Source organism: Columba livia, chromosome 1 (genome assembly GCF_036013475.1).
Source record: "Columba livia isolate bColLiv1 breed racing homer chromosome 1, bColLiv1.pat.W.v2, whole genome shotgun sequence".
Classification (NCBI taxonomy): domain Eukaryota; kingdom Metazoa; phylum Chordata; class Aves; order Columbiformes; family Columbidae; genus Columba; species Columba livia.
The window spans coordinates 29,702,246-29,727,168 of NC_088602.1; the positions used below are offsets into that span (position 1 = coordinate 29,702,246).

The 24,923-nt window shown below is 40.3% G+C and overlaps 1 protein-coding gene across 8 annotated transcripts in view; it reads left to right on the top strand.

Annotated features, from left to right (window-relative positions):
* The window catches only part of ATP7B (ATPase copper transporting beta), a 46,334-nt gene extending 21,659 nt beyond the window's left edge, over positions 1 to 24,675 (top strand). For 7 of the 8 annotated variants that reach the window (XM_021286855.2, XM_021286853.2, XM_065052623.1 and 4 more), the window contains 20 exons: positions 51 to 1,278; positions 3,448 to 3,684; positions 4,818 to 4,981; positions 5,869 to 6,030; positions 7,468 to 7,544; positions 7,903 to 8,077; positions 8,652 to 8,885; positions 9,062 to 9,153; positions 9,293 to 9,420; positions 10,531 to 10,685; positions 10,900 to 11,034; positions 11,766 to 11,960; positions 13,398 to 13,580; positions 15,084 to 15,282; positions 16,610 to 16,756; positions 18,032 to 18,174; positions 19,758 to 19,961; positions 20,072 to 20,189; positions 20,947 to 21,049; positions 22,502 to 24,675. In XM_021286855.2, coding sequence (XP_021142530.2) covers positions 51 to 1,278; positions 3,448 to 3,684; positions 4,818 to 4,981; positions 5,869 to 6,030; positions 7,468 to 7,544; positions 7,903 to 8,077; positions 8,652 to 8,885; positions 9,062 to 9,153; positions 9,293 to 9,420; positions 10,531 to 10,685; positions 10,900 to 11,034; positions 11,766 to 11,960; positions 13,398 to 13,580; positions 15,084 to 15,282; positions 16,610 to 16,756; positions 18,032 to 18,174; positions 19,758 to 19,961; positions 20,072 to 20,189; positions 20,947 to 21,049; positions 22,502 to 22,766 — 4,344 coding nt within the window. In that variant the 3' untranslated portion in view covers positions 22,767 to 24,675. The remainder of the gene's footprint in view (positions 1 to 50; positions 1,279 to 3,447; positions 3,685 to 4,817; positions 4,982 to 5,868; positions 6,031 to 7,467; positions 7,545 to 7,902; positions 8,078 to 8,651; positions 8,886 to 9,061; positions 9,154 to 9,292; positions 9,421 to 10,530; positions 10,686 to 10,899; positions 11,035 to 11,765; positions 11,961 to 13,397; positions 13,581 to 15,083; positions 15,283 to 16,609; positions 16,757 to 18,031; positions 18,175 to 19,757; positions 19,962 to 20,071; positions 20,190 to 20,946; positions 21,050 to 22,501) is intronic. The other variant, XM_065052656.1, reaches the window with a different exon arrangement.
* The last annotated feature ends 248 nt before the right edge of the window (positions 24,676 to 24,923 follow it).

Sequence of the window (24,923 nt, forward strand, 5' to 3'; positions counted from 1 at the left end):
AATGCTAAAGATACATGCATTTTATTTTTATTTTTCCTCTTGCTCTTTAGGCTTTGTCCAACACTGATTCTCCTCCTGGCTGTGAGCTGGAGCCTACAATGAAACACAATTTTGCTTTTGACAACATGGGCTACGAGGAGAGCTTTGAAACTGTGACCTCTGCGTCTTCCCAAGAACACACTGTGGCCGTCAACATTGTGGGAATGACTTGCCAGTCTTGTGTGCAATCCATCGAAGGCCGAATATCCAAGGTGAAGGGCATTGCAAGTATTAGAGTCTCCCTTGAACAGAACAATGCTGTAATAAAGTATCTGCAGTCGGAAATAAGTCCTGAACAGATTTGCCAGGAAATTCAGGATATGGGCTTTGACGCCAGCATAGTGGAAGAGAGGCTGACGACAGCAACTGTAAATTTGTCATCCTTGAAAGAAGCAGTAGTTAAGCTTCGGGTAGAAGGCATGACATGCCAGTCCTGTGTCACCAACATTGAAGGAAATATTAGGAAACTGCATGGTGTGGCGAAAATCAAGGTGTCACTTGATAACCAGGAAGCAATTGTTGCTTACTATCCTTTCATCATTCAGCCTGATGACCTCAAGAGCCATATTAGTAACCTGGGGTATGACTGCACCATTAAAAGTAAATCAGCCCCTGTGAAGCTGGGTGTCCTCAGTCTTGGGCTCCTGCAGAATGCAAACCCCAAGGAGACACCAGCAGGTCTTAAGAGTGATGGGGTGGATCCTCTGGTCGCCAAGACGAGTGGCACAGCTACGGTGGCTGTACGGATAGAAGGAATGCACTGCAAGTCCTGTGTCAGAAACATTGAAAGAAATATATCTGATCTTCCTGGCATACAAAGTATTAAAGTGTCTTTGGAGCATAAACATGCTGTGGTAGAGTATAGCCCAAATTTAATTACCCTGTCAGCTTTGCAGCAAGCTATTGAATCCCTTCCACCTGGAAACTTTAAAGTGTGTCTCCTTAATGGTTCAGAAGTTAATAAGGGAGCATCTCCACCATCTGCTTTGCTACATGATCACTTCAGAGAGACTCTGCAAGACACGACATGCACGGCTGTCATTAGGATTGATGGCATGACCTGCAATTCCTGTGTACAGTCCATAGAAGGGACCATATCACAGAGACAAGGAGTGCAACATATAGCTGTTTCTCTGTCTGAAAGAGCTGGGACCATACATTATGATTCAGCTGTCACTGATGGAGAAGAATTAAGGGCTGCCATAGAAGACATGGGGTTTGATGCTTCTGTGCTGACAGGTAAGTGTTTTTTCTTCCATGGGTAACGTGCCAAGCTGGGCCATGCAACAGCTGTGTTGAGACTCTCTTCTGGAGAGAAACTCCTAGAACATCACATTGGCGGTGTCTTTTCTAAGGGACTGGCCTGACCTGACCTCACTTAGCAGGGGAGAGAGAAGAGAGAAGAGAGCTGTGAAGCAGCTCATTTCAGCCCTTAATAACTGTACCACTGGCTGGAAGAGTTAACATTATGAAGCCAAAAGGTTTGGAAATACCTACAAGGTCTTTCAAACAGCAGATCCCCTTACCCAGTGTAATAGATTCCTCCTACGTGTCCACAAATGAAGTATCTTTCATTTTAAACCACTTTTTACGTAACTAAAATATCTTTTTAGTGTCCTAACCCTTTGACTTTTATTTATTTAGTATTTTTACTAGCCCTACTTTACTAAGCCTTACTTTAAGTGAGGTAAATGGCAAGATGCAGGTATTCTTTGGTGGGACCAGATGCTTTTCCATGTGTCGAGGGTTAAGATTGCGGGGTGACAATAAAACCCTGGCAGATGCATTGTTAACCCCCTCTCCCCCCCACTTCCCCCTTTTTGCCCCTCCCTCTCCCCCCTTCCCACTCAGGACAGGCGATCGGGAGGTAAAGAAGAACAGAGAGAAGAGAGTTGGAAAAATTAACAATGTTTTACTAATGCTACTAATAAGAATAGAGAAAATAATACAAAATATACAAAACCAATCTCTAAGGTCTCAGCAACTGCAGAGCTGGCACCCGAAGTCCTGGATTGGACTCTGCAGCCAACCGGAGCTGGATTCAGTCTGTCACTAGGCCTCAGTTTGCAGGGACGACTAGCAAGGTCCTCTCCTAATGTCGGCCATAAGCAGAAGGGAAAAAGCAAAGGCAAAAGGGCAAAAAGGGACGAGATCCTCGTGATCTCCCACTTTTATATGAAGTATTCACGTGAATGGAATGTTATACACAGTTGGTCAGTTTCTTGGTCACTTGTTTCTCCTCGCCCCTCTCGCAAGATGTCCATCCGTGCTTATCAATAAGTTTGCACTCCATTGCTAGGTTTACTAAAACATGTGTCTGGTTCTCCAGGAAAATGCAGTTAATACGAAGGCTTTAGCTGACAGGCAAAATTCACTGAAAGAGAAACTTGTTTTTAACAAAACCAGGACACCATGTCATCTGCAGCACAGTTTGTACGTTTTGTACGTGTGCTCAATTTTTAAGAAGTTGCTATGGTGCGCAATCACCTCCCTAGCGAATTTCAAATGCTGCAATATTTGTCTGCTTGAACTCAACAGGTTTGCTTTGAGATAGTGCTGTAGTTCACTTGGAACGAATTAGTTTGATCCCAATAGACCACATCCTATTAGCTTTTCTCATGGGTCCAATCTCTCTGAACCTATAGAACTGCTATTGATGAGAAGGAACCTGTATATCCTGTTTAATTATGATTTGTTGAGTTCATTTTTTGTTGGTGGGAATCTTCCTGATCCACCTGTGGAATAGGAGTGGAGCTGCTGTGTTTAACACATTCAGAAGTAGCTCTTGTTCCCTCACACAGGCCTCCGCCCAAAGGAGGCAGATCATGAACTTAGCTGGAGCTGTTGGGTGTCTGTTCAGGATCTGGTAAAGAACAAGAATGATTGCAATGCGTCTGTATGTGTGGAGGTCTCCTAGGTACTGCAGATCCTTCCACTACTTGCTTTGCAGTTGTGCCATAAAGAGAAACCTGTTGAGAAACTCGTCCTTTTCCTTGTTTGAGATGAAGTGCTGTGCATCCTGCATGGATGTCAACAAGGACAGAATGGATGTGAAGCTGGACTGTGTTCTCTGTGCTGGACAAGGACCCTCTAGATACAATTATATCTTTATTGAGTAGAGGTAGCTGTCAGGTCTAGGCATGGATGTGGGAGGGAATCATTTGCCGTCTGAAAGCAGAAAACCCATTCTGTAGAATTAAATGGTCATGCAAGGGGTACTGGTGAGTGTGTATTGTTATACTCATCGTAACAATCTATATTATTTCCATGAAGAGACCAGTATTACCATGTCATCTTTCAAAAAGCTAAGAGACTTGTGTGATTGATAAACGTGACCTGCTTGTAGTTTTATGTCATCCAGTTGCACTGTGGATGGTGTTTGTTAAGTTTATTGTGCATTTATTCCAGATACCGCTGCTGGAGAACGTAGGCACCGACCTGACGCCAGCAACGCTGCCACGCAGCCTCGAGCTCCAGAGCCTCCTCCCCAAGGCTGTGCCTCGGGTGCTCTTTCAGACAGTCCTCACCTTGATGGGCCAAACCAGCTCAGCGGAGTGACAACTGAAAAGTGTTTTTTACAAATCACAGGCATGACCTGTGCATCGTGTGTGTCCACCATTGAAAGAAATTTGCAAAAAGAAGATGGTAATAAATTTAAGATTCCTATAATGACTTTATAAGGAACTACGGGCTGGAAAAGGTATTCTATGTGGTTAATAGAAGAGGCTGTGGTACAACATCTTGAGGTTAAATAGACTTAATGCCCTTTCTTGGTGCTAACATATCTATGTCATTGTTTAACTATCCTGCTGCACTGGTGGGCAAACCTGATGGACATACTTGAATTGTAACAGCAAGTTGTTGTAATGTGATCAAAATTTCAAATAAGGCTCAAGACAAGACCAGAGAAATGTTTCTCATTTAGTTTTCAGGGCCTTATTGCTTTACAGAGCAATCCATCTCTTCCAGAGCTGTTGAGAGCTCTGACATGTTTGTGATGTGAAACTCAACCTTCAGAGGACGTGTGCACAAGCAGGTACTAACAAATGTGTGGCTCCAGTGCCCAAGTGATTATATTAGCTTAGGCAAGGCAAAGCTTATTAGGTTAGAAGCCTGCAGACTGGAGCTGCATTTCCTCCAGCCATATAAAATATGAACAGATGAGCCTCAGCAATGTCTGATTGAATTTGTGTAGTCATGTCTTCAGAGGGTTTTGCTTGTGGATTCCTATGCCCCCAGTCTCCCAGTGGTGGTTTCACTGCCTTGATTTAAAAATTCAAGAAACCTTTAGCACTTCAGAGAAAATTTTTTTGCCTGTGATTTTTATGTTTTGCTTTTGAACTCTAAATGTTGATTTATGTTATTTTTTTAAAAAATATTCATTTATTTTAAATAAGAAGGAAAACCAAACAAAAAACAAAGTGAAAAATTAGAAAAGAAAAAGGCCTGTCATTGTGCTGTGAGGTGTCTTTAGGGCTTTCCAAACTTAGAGAATCCAGGGTAGAGCTTGCAGCAATGAGTGCAGAGATTGCTTCATTAGACCACAGCAAAACTCACCTCCTTCCCTGTGTAACTTTTGCTGAAGGGAACCAAAGTGTGGCTGGATCTCAGTAAAAACCTTTCTGTTGTGACTAGGGAACAACACTAGAAGGAGGCAGAGAGAAATCATTATGCTCATCTCTAAATCGTTACAGCCCTCATTGACAATCACTTGTAATATTTTTCTTTCACCTCAAAGGAGCTACATTATCTAATATTTTTAATTATTGCCACTGCAGGAATTGTTTCAGTGTTGGTTGCACTGATGGCAGGTAAAGCAGAGATAAAATACAAGCCAGAATTCATACAGCCTCTTGAAATAGCACAGCTGATCCAGAATTTGGGTTTTGAAGCTACTGTCATAGAAGATCATGCAGAAACTGAAGGAAATGTGGAGCTTCTTGTAAGTCATGTGTATTTGAAATTATATATTGCTTTCCGAAAAGTCGGGTCTGGAAGAATAATTTTCTTGCAAAGGCTTTTGTTTAAGGAGTTGTGGGTTCAACATGCCAGTTCTCTCTGCTGACACTATTTTTTCTTAATTGCTGAAAAGACAAAATCAATGTGTCTTAGAAGAACCTGTCCAAGGGTGCTGAAATAAAATCGGATAGTTGTATGTACAGAACAGACTTTTCTTAGTGAGGAGAAATGAAACAGAACCTTTTTGTGAAGGCACTTCAGTCAACAGTAGAGACTGAGCAACTGCGAGTGTTTCACCACATACATCTGATAACGTCTAAGGCTCTGTATAGAGGTCTGAGAATTTTGGGTAAAATTAGTAAATTGCTTATATGAGGGAGAACTTCTTCAAAAGTCTATTTTTATTCTCTGATATATACCTACTACAAGACAGACTCTGCAGTTGTGCTAATAGATCAGAAAGTGGGAACATGCCCTATTGAAGCCACAGGAAAATTTAAGTAAGTGAGATGAAGTTACACGTGCAGAGTTTGACTTTGGCAATGTTAATGTAGCTGCTGATAGAACTATATTAGCCATGCTGTTACAGTTAATACAAATGTACAAGTGCTGCTGTACAAACATATAGCTGTGACTATAATTGCTCATTGCAGAATTTTATAATAAAAGTGGATAGTTATGTTCTCAGCTTTGTTTCAGTTAAGACAGCTCTATAAAATCTTCATGCGGAAGCCTTGGGTCAGTACCAGTGGAGCTTAAATAGTCATTATTGCCTTTGTGACACGGGGAGGCCTTGTCTTCAAATTCATCCACAAATATTGTATGAATGTGGGGGACTTCTAACTTTACCTAAATTTTTATTTTTTGTAGATTACAGGGATGACTTGTGCTTCTTGCGTTCACAATATTGAATCCAAACTCATGAGAACAAATGGCATACTCTACGCTTCAGTTGCGCTTGCTACTTGCAAAGCTCACATCCAGTTTGATCCTGAAATTATTGGACCTCGAGACATTATAAAAATAATTGAGGTAGGCTTTAGAAATTTTCTATCTATGAACAATTATAAGGTGAAGTTAAAAAGGAAATAAAGCAGTTGATATTTGAGAGGCTTTACTGACTTTTACAGATGCCATGGTAATGCCATAAATTTTTATGCTATTGTGGTGGAGCTGCTGTTCTCCATGGTAGTGCATTGTCTCCCAGGTAGTTATTCTAAAAACACAACCCAAAAACTACGAAAAGAAACCTTTTTATCTGTATCTGGTTAAAGTGTCAGATATTAATTCCTTGCAGTTCTGTGTGTAGAATCATGTGTCTCTGACTTCCACTCATTTCAGTGAAGTGTTGATACTTCAGAAAAACATACTTCTTCCTCTTGCCAGTGAAAGAGGCTGTAAAATAAATTTTGCAACAGCTCATACTACAAATATTACACATCTCCGTATACACTGGCATTTATTCCCACATCAGTTCAGAGAAGAACTTTTTAAACTGAAAGAGTTTGCGATACAGCCACTAAAAGAAAAAAATCTTGGCTTACCAGTAACCACACAGATGATAAAATCTGCTGTTACCATGGGCCAGGTGTGGACAAAACCTTTTCCTTCTCTGCCTCACCAGAAGGGAAGAGAGCTTACTGGATGAGACACATGCAGTGAGTAGTCAGGAGGACGGGAGAGACTGCTTGCCTGTCGTGTTCTAGAGTATTTGGTCAGAAAAAAACTCCTAGACTGCAGAACTGATGTGGCAGCAGTAATTAACATGTTAACTAGTAGACTCTCCGGGCTGGTAGAGGAGTACTGTGAAGTGCATCTTGCCCCAGGAGCATCTCATGATGCTGATACGGAATTTAAATGTATTGTGCTTTTTTTTTGACGGGGGGCGGGGTGAGTGGTTTTACTACAGTACCTCACTGAAGCATCAGTGAAAACTGTCTTTTTGCATATATTTGTTTCTGGGATGTTTTGCCCTGCAGTTTCCTGTTTTACATATTTAAACTGATTCTAGACACTTTGATTTTCAACTTCAGGTGTATCTACTCAACTGTAGTGGTAAGGAGATGCTTGCAAGGTTGACTGGCCCCATGGCTTGCACATTTTTACTTTTGTCCTATTTCCCATCTCTCATACTTATTCCAGTGGAGATGAAAGGGCATAAATTTCCCTTGAGGAGGAGGGCAGCAAAACTCCAGCTGTGCCTAAGGAACCTGGGACACTTACTACATCTATATACTGTGCATCTATATACTAGCAGAAATCCTTTGCAGTCTACATTTTGAGTACTGTCTGAAATATCCACTCACGTTGGCAGGATCTAAAAATAGATCAGAAGTTGGAATTTATTAAATATGGAACAGTGTCCTTTTCTGACATTTCTTCCAGAAGTATTGTCATTTAAATATGCTAAAAGTAATACGCTTAGTTTAATCAAAACTAACTCATTTTTCCTCCCCTTTCAATAAAAAGGAAATTGGCTTTCATGCTTCCGTGGCTAGAAGAGTTCCAAATGCACATAACCTGGACCATAAAAAGGAAATACAGCAGTAAGTATTTCTTTTTCTCACTAAGGAACATATATAGATCACTTCTTGTAATTCACCTCCCCTACCTCCCAGTTAATATAACTTCTCCTGGTGTAAGGCATTTTTAATTTTACGATTTGCCATTTGGTTCTTGTACTTTTATTACTTTCATTAGTTTCAGTTTCTAACTGATACAAGTCTATACAGTTAAATGTGTAAGAGACACTGAAACTGTCCTGAGGTGCTGGATCTTTCCCAAATATGCTGAAGCTGTGTTAGTACAGTGGTAATACCCCAAGCTCTGTGCTGTGAGCACTTTGGTTGGCCTGGGGATGGCAGGGTGTATGGCAACCAGGGATTTACAGCTTCTACTTTTCAGGTGGCGGAAATCTTTCTTGTGCAGCCTACTGTTTGGTATCCCTGTCTTAATCCTAATGATTTATATGCTAATACCCAACGGCAAGCACCACGGGTCTATGGTGCTGGAACAGAATATCATTCCTGGATTATCTATTTTAAATCTTCTCTTCTTTGTCCTGTGCACTTTTGTTCAGGTATGTCAAGTACTTCCTAGGGGTTTGCTTTCTATTCCTCTCCCATTTATGTAATCTGATGTGATAAGGACAGGAGACTGGAAAGGTTTAGTGGATTAGCCCTGCCTTCTTGTCTGTACCATCTATGCAGAATGAGGTGGCACTTTACTGCAGGTTGTCCATTCTGTAATAGCTCACAGCACATACTCCTGCCTAAGATGTATCAGATAGTTTTCGAAGTGGGAAAAGTAGTGTAAAATGAAGAAACACCTGATCAGCTGCAAACTAATTGGGTGGCTATATGTAAATCCCTTCAGTTCGTGTGCCTTGTTTACTTTGCATTGCTGGTGAAAAGGATGATATTTAGCTGGCAGAGTTGTTGTGAGGACAAGGAAGGGCCAATGAGAGGATGATAGTGGAGTCAGCCTCTTAGTAGACCACTCCACTGAAGCTATATCAATGTAAACTTCGCATGGGACATCAATGCTTTCCCTTATCTACTACGTGTTTGTAATTCTGCTATAGGCAGCATTGTGTACTCTCTGCTTTCACTGCTGTGATCTTAATATGTGTCTGTCCATGCTTACACCAACAGTTTCTTGGTGGGTGGTATTTTTACATACAAGCTTACAAATCACTGAAGCACAAGATGGCCAACATGGACGTGCTCATCGTACTGGCCACAACGATTGCTTATGTATATTCGTGTGTGATCCTGATGGTAGCAATAATTGAAAAGGCGGAGAAAAGCCCTGTCACTTTCTTTGACACTCCTCCAATGTTGTTCGTGTTCATTGCCCTTGGGAGATGGCTGGAACACATAGCAAAGGTAACTCATCTTCACACTATTTTGTATTCATGATAAGAGCAGAAAAAAGCTATTCAGAGGAATTTTGAGTCAGATGTAGCCTATATTATGCAAGGTCATTTAGTGTTCATTGTGTTATGTAGACATCAGCATTTGTATATCTCAATATATCTTAAATATTTCTCCCTGTTTCTTAGAGTAAGACCTCAGAAGCTCTTGCTAAACTTATATCTCTTCAAGCCACAGAGGCCACTGTGGTGACTCTTGGACCTGACCACTCTATCATCAGGTATATATTTATGAACCAAAACCCCTTCAGCATGCCCAGGTGCACAGACTAGGCTTGATGCAGTTAATGTGAAAGCATCGTTATTCTTTTGAACCTGATGGTGTAAGTGATGTGTCTGTTCTACTTGTGTCTTTTGCAGGGAGGAGCAGATAGCTGTTGAACTGGTTCAACGGGGTGACATTGTAAAGGTTGTTCCTGGTGGAAAGTTCCCAGTGGATGGAAAGGTCATTGAAGGCAGTTCTATGGCAGATGAGTCTCTCATTACTGGTAACTTTCTTTACGCTTACACAAAGAAGTGAAATCTTCTAGAACACTTTCTTGTATGAAAAGAGTGAAGACCCAAACCAAAAGCTGCTGTCTGAATAACCTCCCACCTTAATGAACACTGTGCCTGGCCTTTGTGAACTTGAATCAAAATCCCACATCTGCACACACCCTAAAAAGCTGAACAATTTCAGCTCAGTTTGGTCACTTTTACTAATGTGCTGATGGGATGGGTAGCATCTAAACATTATTGTCATTATTCCAGAGATCTGGTGGGAGTTTCCCCTGGAATGTGTTTGTAGAGATGGTACCTTCTCAGAAATAACGTCTAAAGGGTGATGGGGAAATATTGCTGAGATGTTGAGGTGTCTATACATGGGCACTGAACAGGGCTTCCGACAGGGGTCTCCCAGTGAGCAAGAAGAGGGAAAGAAAACCTCACAACTTGATGCTCAATAAGGGCCATGGGACTTTTTCACAGCTTCTGAAATTTTAATTTCATTTTGTGAATATAAAAAGGATTTACTGCATTATGCAATTCTTATAAATAAGGTAAAGGATATAAAACCTTTACATTGGCATTGTCTTACTTGGTTTAGTTGTGTATTTACTTTGCTTGGGGAACAGGGACACCCTTAGTTTAGGAGCACCCTAAAAATGGAGAAAATAGAGGTTTTGTAGAACTGGTGTTGGAGAGGCAGCTCAAGAACAGGAGCTTTGCCACAGAGCTGACTTTTCAAGTCTTTGAAAACTGGGGGTGCCAGAAATAAAGACAGATTGCTCAAACTCCCATGGCTATGCAAAGTATCAATTGGATAAATTCTTAGCAGTTCCTTTTGTGATCAGTTTGCTCCTGGCCCTTTTGAGGGATGGCATACTGGAGAGTTAGGACCAAAGAAACAGCATTTGCTTTGAAACTAAACCTAGGAAAAGGTTTGTAGAAGTATGACAGCACTTATACATGTCTTCATGTATACAGAGATATACAATATGTGATTTCTCATTGTTATTGCGTAGCATGCTGATTTTGCCAGCATACGAGCTCCATGCTAATGAACTATGTTCACCATTATTAGGGGCTTCGCCTCATTTATTCTTACCTTTTCTTTCTAGGGGAAGCTATGCCAGTCACTAAAAAGCCTGGGAGCACAGTGATTGCTGGCTCTATAAATGCACATGGCTCAGTTCTTGTTAATGCAACTCATGTTGGTAATGATACCACTCTGGCACAAATCGTGAAATTAGTAGAAGAAGCTCAAATGTCAAAGGTAAGAATAACAGAAAATAAAACCTTATTCACGGATTTTGATTATATAAGAAAAATATTCTATATTTTTTACATATTTACTTGATCAACAAACAGTTTTTTCCGGACGTCAAAAAAGAATCAGATGAAGGATATTAGATATTTTAATGAACTCTACCTATTTATGTGTTTTGATCATAAACATAAAAATTCTTGTTTTTCTTTTTTTTTTACAGGCACCCATCCAGCAACTGGCAGATAAGTTTAGTGGATATTTTGTTCCATTTATCATCATCATTTCCACAGTGACATTGATAGTATGGATCACAATTGGTTTTATAAATTTTGATGTTATTCAAAAATATTTTCCTGTAAGTAATTTCATTAAGGGCTAGATTTTGTTGTTAGGATATCCTCCAGTATAATTAACATACCTTCTGTGTGTAGGATTTGATGTTGCAGCCTGGCAAATAATTTTATACAACGTGATGTTTTCTGCACAGAACAGATAATTACACTAATTAAAATCTAACTGCAGGTATAAATATACCTTTATATCTACTCCTTAGTTCTGCATGGCATTGCTACAAACTGAAATTATTGTCAGTCTTTCTGGACTAAAGCTGATCTATACCTGCCTTGCAAGGAGCTGAGCCATTCATATATTGCCTTTTCATTTTTGGACATCCTTGTTCCTGATGCCAAATAGTGGGTTTGGCGTTAGAAAGAAGATGCGCTTCTGTTATCTTTTGGATGTGTATTTGCTGTGCTTAGCAACTGTAGGGATTTGTTTACTTGGAAACAGGTTCTCCTTTGCTAAGCTATAAAGGAAATGCCAACAAGTTATTTTGTCATCTGAGAGCCTGAGAGCAGTCAAACATATGTGTGCTTGAGCAGAAAAAGAGGACCAGAAAATGAACAATTCATAACATTGACCTTTCTCTACCGTTACAGTAACAATAATAGATTTCTTTCCTATACTGGATATTTCCAGGTAAATGTGTTTTTTGAAATGGCTGTGATTGATTGTACATCTGTGTTATCTTCCATCAGCAGTCATACATCTCTCTGTTTTTTTTTCCTCTCTTCCCTTTTCTCGCAGAATCAGAACAAACACGTTTCGAAAGCTGAGCTAATACTGAGGTTTGCATTTCAAACCTCAATCACAGTGCTGAGCATCGCATGCCCCTGTTCTTTAGGCTTGGCTACCCCCACAGCTGTGATGGTGGGCACCGGAGTGGCTGCGCAGAACGGTATTCTCATCAAAGGCGGAAAACCCCTGGAAATGGCACACAAGGTTAATAGTTCTTTCTGTACTCTTGTAGCTTACCCAGCTGTTGCTACATGAAATATAATTTTAATTTCCCAGGAAATCCCGCTGGTCCAGAGAAAGACTGCAGAACGCAGTGGTCTGTTGTTGTTGTTGGTTGATGCTCATTAAGGTAAAGATGGCAGATCTGACCTTCTTTCTTCAAAGTAGTCACAGCAAAGCATTAAGAGCCAACAGTTCCTGCAGTCTTACATCAGTGAGGCTGCTAATCAATCTTCTGCGTGACCTCAGAGGTTTCTGACTTTGCACTCTTTACCTCTTCTGCAAAAGAGCCCAATAATCCAGTGCTTTCCTTCTTTCCTCAGAGCGCTGTTGTGAAATGCATGTTGTTCATGATCAGTAGTTAAAATGTAGGATGTAAGAGAAAAACAGAATGATGTGAAGTTCTTTTAGTGCATAGAAGAAAGATGGAAGGGAGGCAGAAAAAACCCTTCAAAGACAGAAAACTGATGAAAAGAGGAGAAGGAGGTTGAAAGAGAAGATTGTTTAACATGTCCACAAACAGTGAAAAGAATATGAGTTTAAATCATGCTATGATAGACTGGATTAAACATAGGCAGAACATTTTAAGTGAAAAGAATGGTTAGAATAAGTTAATTGGACTGGTAATTCTTGTTCTTACTGGACATTGTAGAGCATCAACCAGAAGTTTGTCCAAGGCTATGCAAAAAAACCAAACCAAACCAAACCCAACAACAACAAAACCAAACAAAACCACACACAAGAAATGGATGCTAATTAGTGTCTGGACTTTCCACCTTTTAAATGTGAGGCTACAGTCATGGCTTGGACAATTAGGTGACTTGTTGGACTCTGCAAGATTGGTGGGTTGGAATAGGTAGGAATAGAAATAGCACCTAATTTGTTAAGATTTTTTCATTCTTGTTTTTGTGTCTTGTTTATTTCCAGGATCAGAATTGATTTTAGCTTTGGCTTTCAGTGTATGGGGGGCTGGTTTTTGGTTCATTCTGGATTTGTCAAGACTCACTGGGCTGGCTGACAATTGACTGCTGAATTTGGTGAATAGCATGAAGTTAGGTTTGGTTGGGCTGTTTTTTTCTGCAACTTGCTGGAGTTTCTTGTACTCTTGCCTGTTCTATCACTACATGGCTTCTTGAGTCCTCTTTCCCCAGTGCTATTGTTAATTGTTTAGAACAGCATTTATAAAAGCCTCCTTGCATCACATACCTTGTGACAGTGATTAAGATGTATGGGGAATGAATAAGAACGCATAAGGAGACCTACTGTACAGGTAGTTCAAGGCACACGGAAGAATCCCTATTTTTGCAGGTTTATTCTGTGGATATAGTCAACTGATTATTAAGGTCTTGCCTGTATTTATAAGCCTATGAGCATCCCCGTGCTCTCAGGGCTTAGGCAGTAACTCTGGTTTATTTCTTGCAGATCAAGACTGTGATGTTTGATAAAACTGGGACCATCACCTGCGGAGTTCCTAAAGTCATGAGGGTGCTTTTGCTGGGGGACACGGCGGTGCTGTCTCTGAAGAAGGTGCTGGCAGTGGTTGGCACCGCAGAAGCCAGCAGTGAGCATCCTTTAGGAGTGGCAGTCACTAAATATTGCAAAGAGGTACTGAGCCTTCCTATTTCATCTGAGGCCTGAAGGGATCTGTGCAAATGCAGCAGTGTTGTATAAAATAAACAAGTCACAGAGGGACAGGCCTGTCTGAAAAGTAACAGGCTGGAAAGTTGGCAGATTTTATGATCTGGACAATACCAGAAGGCATGTTGTAAGCTTTGCTTTTCTGGTAATGCTGTGGAGTTCTTGAGCAAGATCTTAAAAAGTTTTTCCTGAACTAGTGGGAAAATAAGGATTGTGGACTATATGCAGGAGAAATACTCATGTTTAAAATAGAATTGTGAAGCAACTGTGCGTGGTGACATTTCATGTGTTACGTGACTGTAGTCACTTCTATTAGTCATTTGCTTATCTGAATAGGTTAGACAAAAAGCTTTAAAACCTGAATATTAAACTGTGATATTTGTGAATTTCACAAATAAATTAATTGATTACTCAAGTTCTTGAAAATTTTGCAAGTCCTCAAAGGTCATTTATTAATATATATTGCATGTGTTCCTCACACATTTCGGGATGAATGAAAAGACAAATAGTAACCAAAATAGGAAGCCTGGTTTAAATAAGTAATTTCTTTCTGCTAAGACAAGTCACTAATTCATTTACAGAAAAAATAATTTGCAATAATATAGAAAACTTAATAGTGATACATCTTTCAGAGGTAAAATTTGGAAGTTAACATAAATTTAGAAGGAAAAAGAGAGTATGGGTAATGATTCAGTTGCTTCTCTTGTATTTTACCTTTCCTGTTTTCAAATTTGTCTTAGTTTCCTGACACTTCTGCAATCATCCCATGTACCAGTTGTTACTGTATCGTGGCTTATACGAATTGCAATGCTATACTGTTTGCTAATATTCTTACCATCTGTTTTATCATCCCTCTGTTGTAAGAAGGTCTCTGAAAGGTACATGTAATTCCAAATTCCAGAGACAACCCAGAATAACTTGTTTATAAATGCATATTTTCTCCATTCTTCTTTGTAACTCATAGACAGCGTCCAGGTAATCCCTTTTCTCATCTTGCAGGTACTCGCTGGCTTCTCTATCTCAGCAGAAAGACTCAGTTTCCTTATCCAGCCAGACCATTCCAGGAATTAGATACAGTTTTTCACTGTACTTTTACATAAATATAAAAGGCCTGACCCCCCACAGATACTTGTCTGTGAGATTAATTAGAAGTTGCATCTTTTTAGAACTTGTATGGCTTATTGTTACAGTATTTCTCTTTAGTCCCAAGTCTTGGCTGAGGTTGTGAACCGCCAGCGTAGCTGCTTTGTTCTTGAACTGCCAGGAAAAGTTGTTCTTTGTGGTTTGCTGCTGCTAGGACTGAGACCTGGATGTGATCTGTATGACTGCCCCTTTCTAGAAGTCTAAACCACAGCACACCCAGAACATCCTTATTTTTAGTTCTATGTTACCGATACTCCGTGCTGCTAATATTTGTACCCCACCCAAGCAGCACAGACTGACGATGAGTTACTCTGGCTACATCTGCAGGAGCTTGGCACGCAGAGCCTGGGATTCTGCACCGACTTCCAAGCGGTCCCGGGCTGTGGCATCAGCTGCAAAGTCGGAGGTGTTGAGGCCGCTCTGGGCACGGCCAAGGAGGGTGTTGATAATCTGGACGCGAACAGGAACGGGGACAGCAGTGCCCCTCTGGGAGAGAACGCACTGATCACGCTCTCTGAATCAAATGGTATGTCTGCCCCCGAAGTGATGGCCTGTTGCAGCGTGCAGGCTGATGAATCAACAGTGCTGACCACTGTAAAACAATCCTGTCAGAGTAGGAACAACAGGAAGGTGGATTTATGGCAGTAGGAGGCAAAGAACGTGTGGGACAAAGTGCATCTTTACAAATATTGAAGCTCTCTCTTCTCTCTTGGTCTCTCTGAAATTTAGAAATGTAAATAAGAACTTAGATACTACAGTGATGGGTTCAAGCAGCACATGAACAATAAGGCATACCCAGCAATGTCCCTTTTGGATAGAAGAATGGTCCAGCAGAGAGCAAAGTTTGCCAATTAGCATTATCTTCCCTTTTAGAACAGTTGCCTTTAACATATGTTATCTTACCGCTACTTTTTTATATCCTGCCCTTTAGTTTCATATTAATTTGGATCTTTTGTTTTCTGTTTATTCATCTCTCAAGTCACTTTAAAAAAAATCTATTCAGCAGATGCACAATAAAGTGTGTTATATCTGCAAACCAAATTGCAGTGCCTGATTTTTTTGATTAGACCAATATATTTGTCTTTGTTTCAGGCCCTGTGGAAGCCACTTTGCTCTTTTGTAGTGTAGGAGAGGAAGAAAAAGTATTTAAAGCCTTCCTTAAGAAGCTCATCAGTTCTCTTCAGAAGACTGTGGCTCTCCTGACCTTTTTGAGAAAGCTGTTAAAAGAATTAAATGAAATAAGAAATTTAATCATCAGAGCTGTGCCATTTGTGAATGGTGTTAATGTAGTATTTTCTCACCTGCTTCATATGGCTCTTTTGAAGTTGGACCGAATTCATAATGAGGTGCTCCACATACTGTTTCATTGTTTGTTAGAACAAAACTACTTTTTTCTTGCCAGAAGTAGCCTTTATATTTGAAAAGAAGTCATTAGTTTTGAGAACAAAGCAGCATGGCATTTATGAAATGTGCATACTGCACTTACCCAGAAAAACAATGCCAACTGGAAAAGGCAAATACAGGCAATTACTTCCATTAAGTTCATGATACAGTTCTGTGTATAAACAGGCACAGATTGAGTCTGAAAGGAGAAAAGTTTTATGCAGCTGTCTTCAGGCAGTGCCCGTGCATTTGTGTTTGGTCATGATAGCAGCACTTCAGCAAGACTCAATCTGTTTGTGTCTTGAGTGTGACCACTGCCAGTCTGGAACACACAGAAAAAGAAATAGGAAAACTCTTCAGAATATCTTTCTATAGAAAATGCAGCCTGACATTGCCATCCTCAAACATCTCTGGCTTGCGTTTGTGATTTTTGAGTTGCTCATTTCTCTTTTTTTTGTCTGTGCACAAAGGTCCATCAGCTTCTCACACATACTCGGTGTTGATTGGAAATCGTGAGTGGATGCGACGCAATGGCTTGCATATTGCCAATGATGTAAATGATGCGATGACTGACCATGAAATGAAAGGACAGACTGCCATACTTGTGGCTATAGATGGTAACTGCTGTTCTTTGGAGTGACTTAATAAATATAAATTGAACCTACCATGGAAAAGATAAAAACGAACTCTGGAGCAGTTGATCAGTGGCTTAGTGTCAATATACCACTAATTTTTGAATGCAGAACTGCTTGTGAACTGCAAAGTATCAAGGTGTTCTTAAAAGACTTTAAGCTCAGAACAATGTTTATGATATTTTGTTGGGTAGTTTTTAATTTAAGTATTAATTTCTGAAGCTCCTGCTGTCTAGGACTTTTGTTCAGAAAAGCAGTGCCAGTGCAGTCCATGTCCCATCCTGACCTGACATCACTTAAGGACCACAGGCCAACCTGATGAGTCATTAGATCATTCAAGTATTATATAATAGATTAGACTAAATGAGTTTTGCCAGAGGGGTTCTGTTCTGTGCTACGCAGGAAGAGATCCCAGACAATACCTTAATATGAGAAACTGCTGTAACGGTGACAGATTGCCAGTGCAACTCTGATCTGGTTCAATTACCGAATAAATATTCTCGGTGGTCTTACAGAGCAATTTTCAGAGGCATTTGCATGTCTCATTCGGGGCTCTATCAGCAGTCTGGCAAAATCCAGTGCTCTTACCATGGAAATAAGAGCCCTGATGTACAGCTGGCATTCCTGTCACTGCTAGGGATAGCAAATAGAGATGCAGGGGTGTAAAATCTACTTAAGTCCTTACTTCCAAAAGGTAACGCGCAGTGGTAAACCAACATGAGATTTTCATAAGTCATATGATGGAAATATGGATGCACCTTTGTGTCAATGTGTTGGAAGTCAGGTGCAACACTTTAATATGAAAATAATTATGATAGAGATCCAACCCTGAAAGATTAGGGGACATAAAACCAGATACTCTATATGCTTCTTCCTAGAGGATCGGTTTCAACATCTGACCTGGGCACAAATACCAAAACTTTGTCTGGCCCACTATTGCATTTGTCCACATCATAAAATCTAGAAGCCAGGTATATTTAAAAGCTACCCTTTGCTTCTCCACTTCCTCCTGGTCCCTAAATATCAATGGTGTTTGTTGCTTGGTCTGAAACAGATAAATGAGAAAAATGTGTGTTTGTGTGAGAAAGAAACGATAAGTTGGAAAACTCTGTAGACAGTTGCTCAGGCTTATGAGTGCCAATATTGCTCAGAATGTGTCATTTCACGAGCTGCCACGGTGTGGTGGAGAGGAAGTCCTGTTCTGCTGCTGCCACTTTGCGTCCCACAGCTCTCTCTAACAGAGGACATTTCTCTGTGCAGGTGTGTTGTGTGGAATGATCGCAATAGCTGACACTGTCAAGCAGGAGGCAGCCCTTGCTGTGCACACGCTGAAAAACATGGGAATAGATGTGGTGCTGATAACGGGGGACAACAGAAAAACTGCAAAAGCCATTGCCACTCAGGTATCTGCTTCTTTGCATCTCAAAGAAAGCATACAATGGGGTTCTAAACCTCTGATTATCCAGTGGATTTGGAGCAGGAACTCAGTGTTTCGTTGGATACCTTAAATTAAGATTAACATTTCTTGAATTGGACAGAAAATCAGGTCAGGTCCTATGGCACAGTAAAGGCCAGTGGCTGCATTAAGATCCCACTGAAGACACACGGTCAGTACTTTTCCAGAGCCCAGAGTTTCTTGCAGGAATTAGTCGGTTGCTGAACTGAAGCCTCCTGCTTCCCTCCACTGAAGGGCAGTCATGTTTGGTAAGTGGTGAAGAAAAATTCCTTTAAGGTCCAGTCCTGTTCCAAATAAGGGAAGTGGGAACTTGTCATTATCTTTAAGGGTAACATAGCAATTACAACAAGAATTATTGTTAAGAAGCATAGCAGTCTAGAAGAGGTTTGGTCTATATGAGATTTCCTTGATCTCAAACTATAAATGTTGCTCCAAAGGCAAGCCCAATTCTCACTCTACCTTGCTACATTTCCACTCTCTCCATTTTCCGCTTCCCTCTTTGCCTTTGCATCAATCTACTTCCAATCTGCTACCTTGCTTTCCTCAGATATCCCACCACACAGCTAATGCAGCCAGCACCTGGTGCGCACGTTCTCCTGTGTTGTGAGGTCTGTTTTGTTACTCAGTGTGATGCTTTAATCCTTCTCTTGTTTTGATTCACACTTAATTTTTTGCGTTCAGTTGTGGTCAAGTGCTTTCCCACCCCTCCTTTCTTTGTTAAGAGGAGTTAAGAAACAAGTTTCAGTTTATGGTTCCAGACATTCACGTGAAGTTTTCAAACAAGCTCGGTCTGTCCCAACCTCCAGTTTAATTTAGTTTTTGGCACTTAGTTCCTTTCCAATGGAAAAATGGTAAGCCAGTCTTCAAAACTTATTAAAAAGTTACTTTTTGAAAGTCTAAAAGAGAGATTCTGCCTTGTGTGGTGAAAAGCTGATCTCTGCCAGGTGAGGCAGCCAAAACAGGGGCATTATGACAGCCCTCTTTAGTACCTCCACCTGTTTTTCAACTACAGTGCTAAAGCCATTGGTAGCAACTCCATATTAGTTGAGATGTGGATGGGTAGAAGCATTTATCCACCTGCTTTATTTTCATAGTCTCCCTGACACTTGCACATACTTGTCATTTCTGTGTTTCCCCTGTAACTGATCGTACATAGTTCCTATGTGGCATTTTACTGAAACATTTTTTGGTGCATCAAACAGCACCATTAGATGAAAACAGTCTCTTTTAACCATCAAACTTTATTGCCAGGGCAGTAGAGCTTCAGAAGCCCTGCGGGGCATTAGGCTAAGAGCAGAGCGTGGTTTGCCAGCATCTCTGCAGTAAAAATGGGGGTTCTGTTATCAATGCCTTTCTTACACCAAAGACATGTTGCTCTTCAGCTTTCTGTGTAGCTTGCAAGTGTCGCCTCCACTGGAATCAGTTTGGTTGATCTTCCTTTGTTTCCCCTTCACCCAGAACAGCAAATGACTCTTCCTTTCAGCACAACGCATGTCACCAACCAGGTTGTGTTTCTTTCTTTGTACACAGGTTGGAATCAAAAAAGTCTTTGCCGAGGTTCTTCCTTCTCACAAGGTTGCAAAGGTCCAGGAGCTCCAAAATGGGAGGAGGAAGGTTGCGATGGTTGGTGATGGTGTCAATGATTCCCCTGCACTAGCCAGGGCTGACGTTGGAATTGCAATTGGAACAGGCACCGATGTTGCCATTGAAGCAGCAGATGTTGTTCTTATCCGAGTGAGCGCTACAGTTCTGACCTGTCCTCTTTTATCACTGATGCGCCCCTTTTTGGTTTGGTATTCTGAAGACTCTATGCAGAAAACTTTCAATGCTCTTCTGTCTTGCAGAATGACTTGCTGGATGTAGTTGCCAGTATTCACTTATCAAAGAGAACAGTTCGAAGAATACGAATAAATCTGATTCTTGCCTTAATTTATAATCTGCTTGGCATACCCATTGCAGCAGGTATGTGACTGCTCATCTTGTCAAAAACAAAAGCTCTGTTGAGCAATGTGGTGACTTTCACAGGATTTCCTGCTCAAGGAACCAAAAACATATTCCTGGAGTATTTAAAACTTGTCAGAAGGAAGACAATTTTTTTTTTCATGTTGTAGAAAAAATCTTTGTTCCCCAAATTTTAAACTCTTAGGAATGAGTTATTTTATGATGAAATAGAAACCATGCTCTTATTTCACAAAGCAGTACTTGGGGATTGTTTCTGTTTATTCAAACTTAGCTCTATTCAGAGTTACCATCCCACTTCTGAGTGCTCCCTCTTTTATTCACACTGAATCACGCATTTTCTCTCCTACTACTTGCATTCTCTCTTCTTCTGTCAGACATCTTCTCATGCTCCAAATTCCTCCTTAAAACTTATTTCAGACATTCCTCTTTATGAGTAACTTCTCCCTCCTTTGCTTGGACTATTGCCTTGCCTTTTCTTGCTTTTGCTTTGTTTCATATGTACAGAATAACTGGAAAGGACAAATAGTCTCAGCTTGTGGCTGCAGTCTTGTAGCCGAATTAATGCAAAGGTCATCCCTTACAAGGGAAGGGACATATTTAAAAATAAGTGAATAAACATATGTTGATCTAGTTGTGTTTATGGAGGTCTCAGCAAGTCACACTGTAGAACTTCTGATGTATTTTACGACCTGCAGGAACAGAAATGTCTGTACTTGGACAGGCAGCTCTGGCTTATGTCCGTATGGTTTTTTTCTAGGTGTGTTCATGCCCGTTGGCCTCGTGCTTCAGCCTTGGATGGGATCAGCTGCAATGGCAGCTTCTTCTGTGTCTGTCGTGCTGTCTTCCCTGCAGCTGAAATGGCAAGTTGTCTTATACTGAGCAGTTGGGGGACCATAGGCAGCAGTACTGCTGGGATGCGAGACATTAATTTGGGCTTTGCATACCTAAAAATAGCTGACAGTCCTTCAGCGTGGGGTTGTTCTGTCTAATCCTTGGCTCCAAAAGAGACAGATGTCACTATTATGAACACACCTGGACAAAGACTAGACTGAGTATTCTTTAACTAGCAGCTAAAAGTGTGACTGGATACCATCTGAGCACCTGTGTTGGAGAATCTAGTTCAATACTAAGTGAGGTAATGATCAACACTGGTTTTGCTGTGAATATCAAGTGAACCAATAATTCAAAAGACGGTTCTCCGTAATGCAGCAGTAGATGTTTTTTAAAAGATTTGTACCTGTTTTGATTTTTTTATCTATTTAATTTATCCAGAGAGGAACAGAGAAGCAGTGTATTTATTCTTTTGCACCTTGCTGCAGATAAAGTATCTTGGTCTATTTTATTTTTTAAGTGAGTCAATTTCTGAACTATAACAAGTTTCTTCAAATTGTTTTATTTTTTTAATGCTACATTTTAGGTGCCCTTTTTGGGTGCAGTTACAGTGGACCTGTTTTAAACAGCATTTTGATAAAACATCTTACAAAAATTAGACTTCTTAGGATGTCTGAAATAAGTCCAAACCTTCAAATATTTCTACTATAGCTGGGGTCATCTGTATAGTACAGTACGGTATTGTATAAACTAATATAGGAAATCTGTTGCTGCAACATGATCCTGCAAATGCTCCATGAGACCACACAATCTATAATAAAAGTGACATACGTGCTCATGTCTGTTTGCAGAATCAGTCCTACTACTACATTATTTTAATCGTAAAAACTTTGTTTGTAGTTATCCAAAGGATGATAAATTTCTATAAAGGAATTCCTTTATTCTCCAATTATTTTGATCTTGTGCTGACTCCATTAAGTACTGGACACCATTGTGCTTAGAGGTTGAGAACCCCCCAAACGTATTTGGCTTCAGACTTATGGAAGCTGTATGACAGTATATTCTGTAGGACAATCATCTTCGTTGAAGCTTCAAATCAGCTGAACAGAACTTCGGATTCCAGAGAACACAATAATGCATATATGTGAAGAAGCCCATTCATACTTCCCATTGCTGGGCTTTTTTTTTGACCTAGAATATATTGAATCAGAAAGTGGGTTTTGGGTCATCACATCCATTCCCCTGGAACTGTCTACTACAAACCTTTTCATAATTCAGCAAACTCAGTATTTTTCTTAAAGAACCTCATTTGAAGGGTCCCTCCCTTTTACTACTGAAATGTCTTAACACCATGTGACCAGTACTCTTAGCCATTAACATTGCATCTGAGATGAAGGTAACATTTAGGTTATAGTAAGTTTCTGATCTGTTCTAATGCTGAAGTTGTTTCTACACATTGATTTTTCTCTTTTTCTTCTTAGTTATAAGAAGCCAGACATGGAAAGTTATGAAGCACAAGCTCAAGGCCACATGAAGCCACTTAGTCCTTCCCAAATCAGCGTTCACATTGGAATGGATGACAGGAGGAGGGATTCATCCAGACCAGCTCCTTGGGATCAGATTAGCCAAGTGTCTCTCTCTTCCTTGACTTCAGACAAGCTGCCGAGACGTAATGGTTTTGTTGAGGAGGACGGGGACAAGTGGTCATTGCTCATGAATGGAGGAGATGAAGAACAGTACATCTGAAGCACTCTGTTCTTAGGACAGGAGGAAACATTCCTCGTCACCAGTGATGGGAGGCACTGACTTATGTCATCAAGTGCTTCAAGGTTGTACATGAAGTCATTGCTTCAGCTCACAAAACATTTGCAACTCAGCTCAATACTGGGTTGTATGGATTGTGGATTTTTTTCAGGTCACCATTTATTTCTAGTGACAGAAAGAATTTGTGGCTCTGTAATGAACTTGCTCCTTTGCACACAGCCATTAGTGAAATAATGTAAAAATACAATTTTCAGAGTCTAAAAGAGTTTCTCTCTTCTGGACTGTTTGCTGGGCACCAAATTTCCTACTTTTCACTCTTTCTAACTTTATTCTTTCAAGAGCACATGAAGCAAAAGTATTTTCAGAGCTGCCAAATATTGACTTATGTCTTCAAGTGAAAACAGCTACAGCACAAGGACCTCTGTGGTTGGAAGTTGTATTTGTACATAAGAATCCTAACTTGTCACATCACTATAAGAGCACTTTCTATTTAGGATTCATATGCATCTTTTCTTGGACCAAAAATGCTTCAGTGTTTCACTGACTATAACTCTCTGAAAGGTCTCTTTCAAAGATTTTCAGTTGCTTTCAGGTGTTGCATCCTCTTGATGCACATTTCCATTGCTAAACTTGTTGTGTCATTCTCACGGCTGTCCTAGACTTTCTCCTTTGCCCCATACAAGCTCTTTTTTCCCCTTTCTTTACACAAATTGTCTTCTATGAGTTATTATTCCATTTACAGATATTCCTGTTTGGAACTAACTCCTTTAAGCCACCAGGAAATTTTGCATTCCTATTGGAGTCCACAAAGACAGAGCAATTCCTGGTACATGTAGTTTTCCTGTGGATACCTTGCAGGACCTGTGAAGCTCCTGACAACTGGGCAGTTGTCTTGTCTTTTTGCTTTGAAAGAGTGAGGAATTTATGCCTGTGTGAGCAAGGGTGGTGTTTACCATGCTGTGACACCGGCAAGGCTGAAGGGTGAGTTTATTGCATAAATAACCCCAGCTTGCTGGTTGCTTAAAATCGAGCCAAAAGTTTAAATGGTAAAGGTGGAAAAATGGCCTTAGAGTCTGGAGGTTCTGTTTGCTATGGTATAAATAACCTTTTCTGATGACAGAAGGACTCGAACTAAGGTTTGTAATAGCTTGAATTTTAGTATAAATTTGTATTCATGTTTTGCATTGGTTTTAATTTCCCTCTTTGCTCGAGATTAAGGAGAAATTAAGGTGCTGAACAACACTTTTCTCACTTGAACATCTTTACCAAAGCTTGCAGTAACTTTATCACTGTGAATGTCAGATTCATCCTGTAACACTATTTAGTTGGGACAGTAGGAATCAACAGCTTTGGTGCGTTGAATCCGGTCCCGGGGTGCTGCATTGCTCAGTGGTGGGACTCTGAAACAAGCAGACCACAGTTTCATAGTCTAATCTAAAATGTGAAAGAACAGGAATTACTGTGCTGAGCAATGTGGAATAAATAACCACTTTATTTCGCTGACTTAAATACAAAAATGTTTCCAACACAGGTTTAAATCCTGCTCCTCCTATGTAAAAATGAAAAACAAGTCAGAGAGGAAAAGAACTGTGTTTAAAGCATTGAGCGGGTCTTCCTATTCTCTCTTCTTCTTAATGTTATATTTGAGCATTCCTTAGCAAACACCAACAGCACTGTCTGAAATATAATAACAAATCAGTTCTAAAACTCTCTTCATATGTGTAGAGATTACTTTCACAGTGCACACACTTTCTGAACATGCTGTAGGTTCCTATACATGTTCCTGTGGGGAAGGTGGTCTACTGTTTCACTGTTTTATGTTTTCTTACCAGTGCTTACAGTAAAAATGTCATTTTTTTAAGAAAAAAAAAACAAACAACCAAACAAATAACTTTGTGTCTTGCTGGGGTTTTTTTGTGTTTTTTTTCTGCTATACCCCTAAAAAAAAAAAGATCACAAGCAGTGATTGCTGGATTTCAGAACACATACGCACAAGAGAGATTTTGTGGCTGCTTTGTGATCTGTTTCAGGTAGGATATATAGCAGGGGAAAAAAAGAGACAGTTTTTTATTGTGTCTTGAGGCAGATGAGGTTGAAAGCGTGTTGAAGGATGGAATTAGGATTCAAATTATCTTGAGA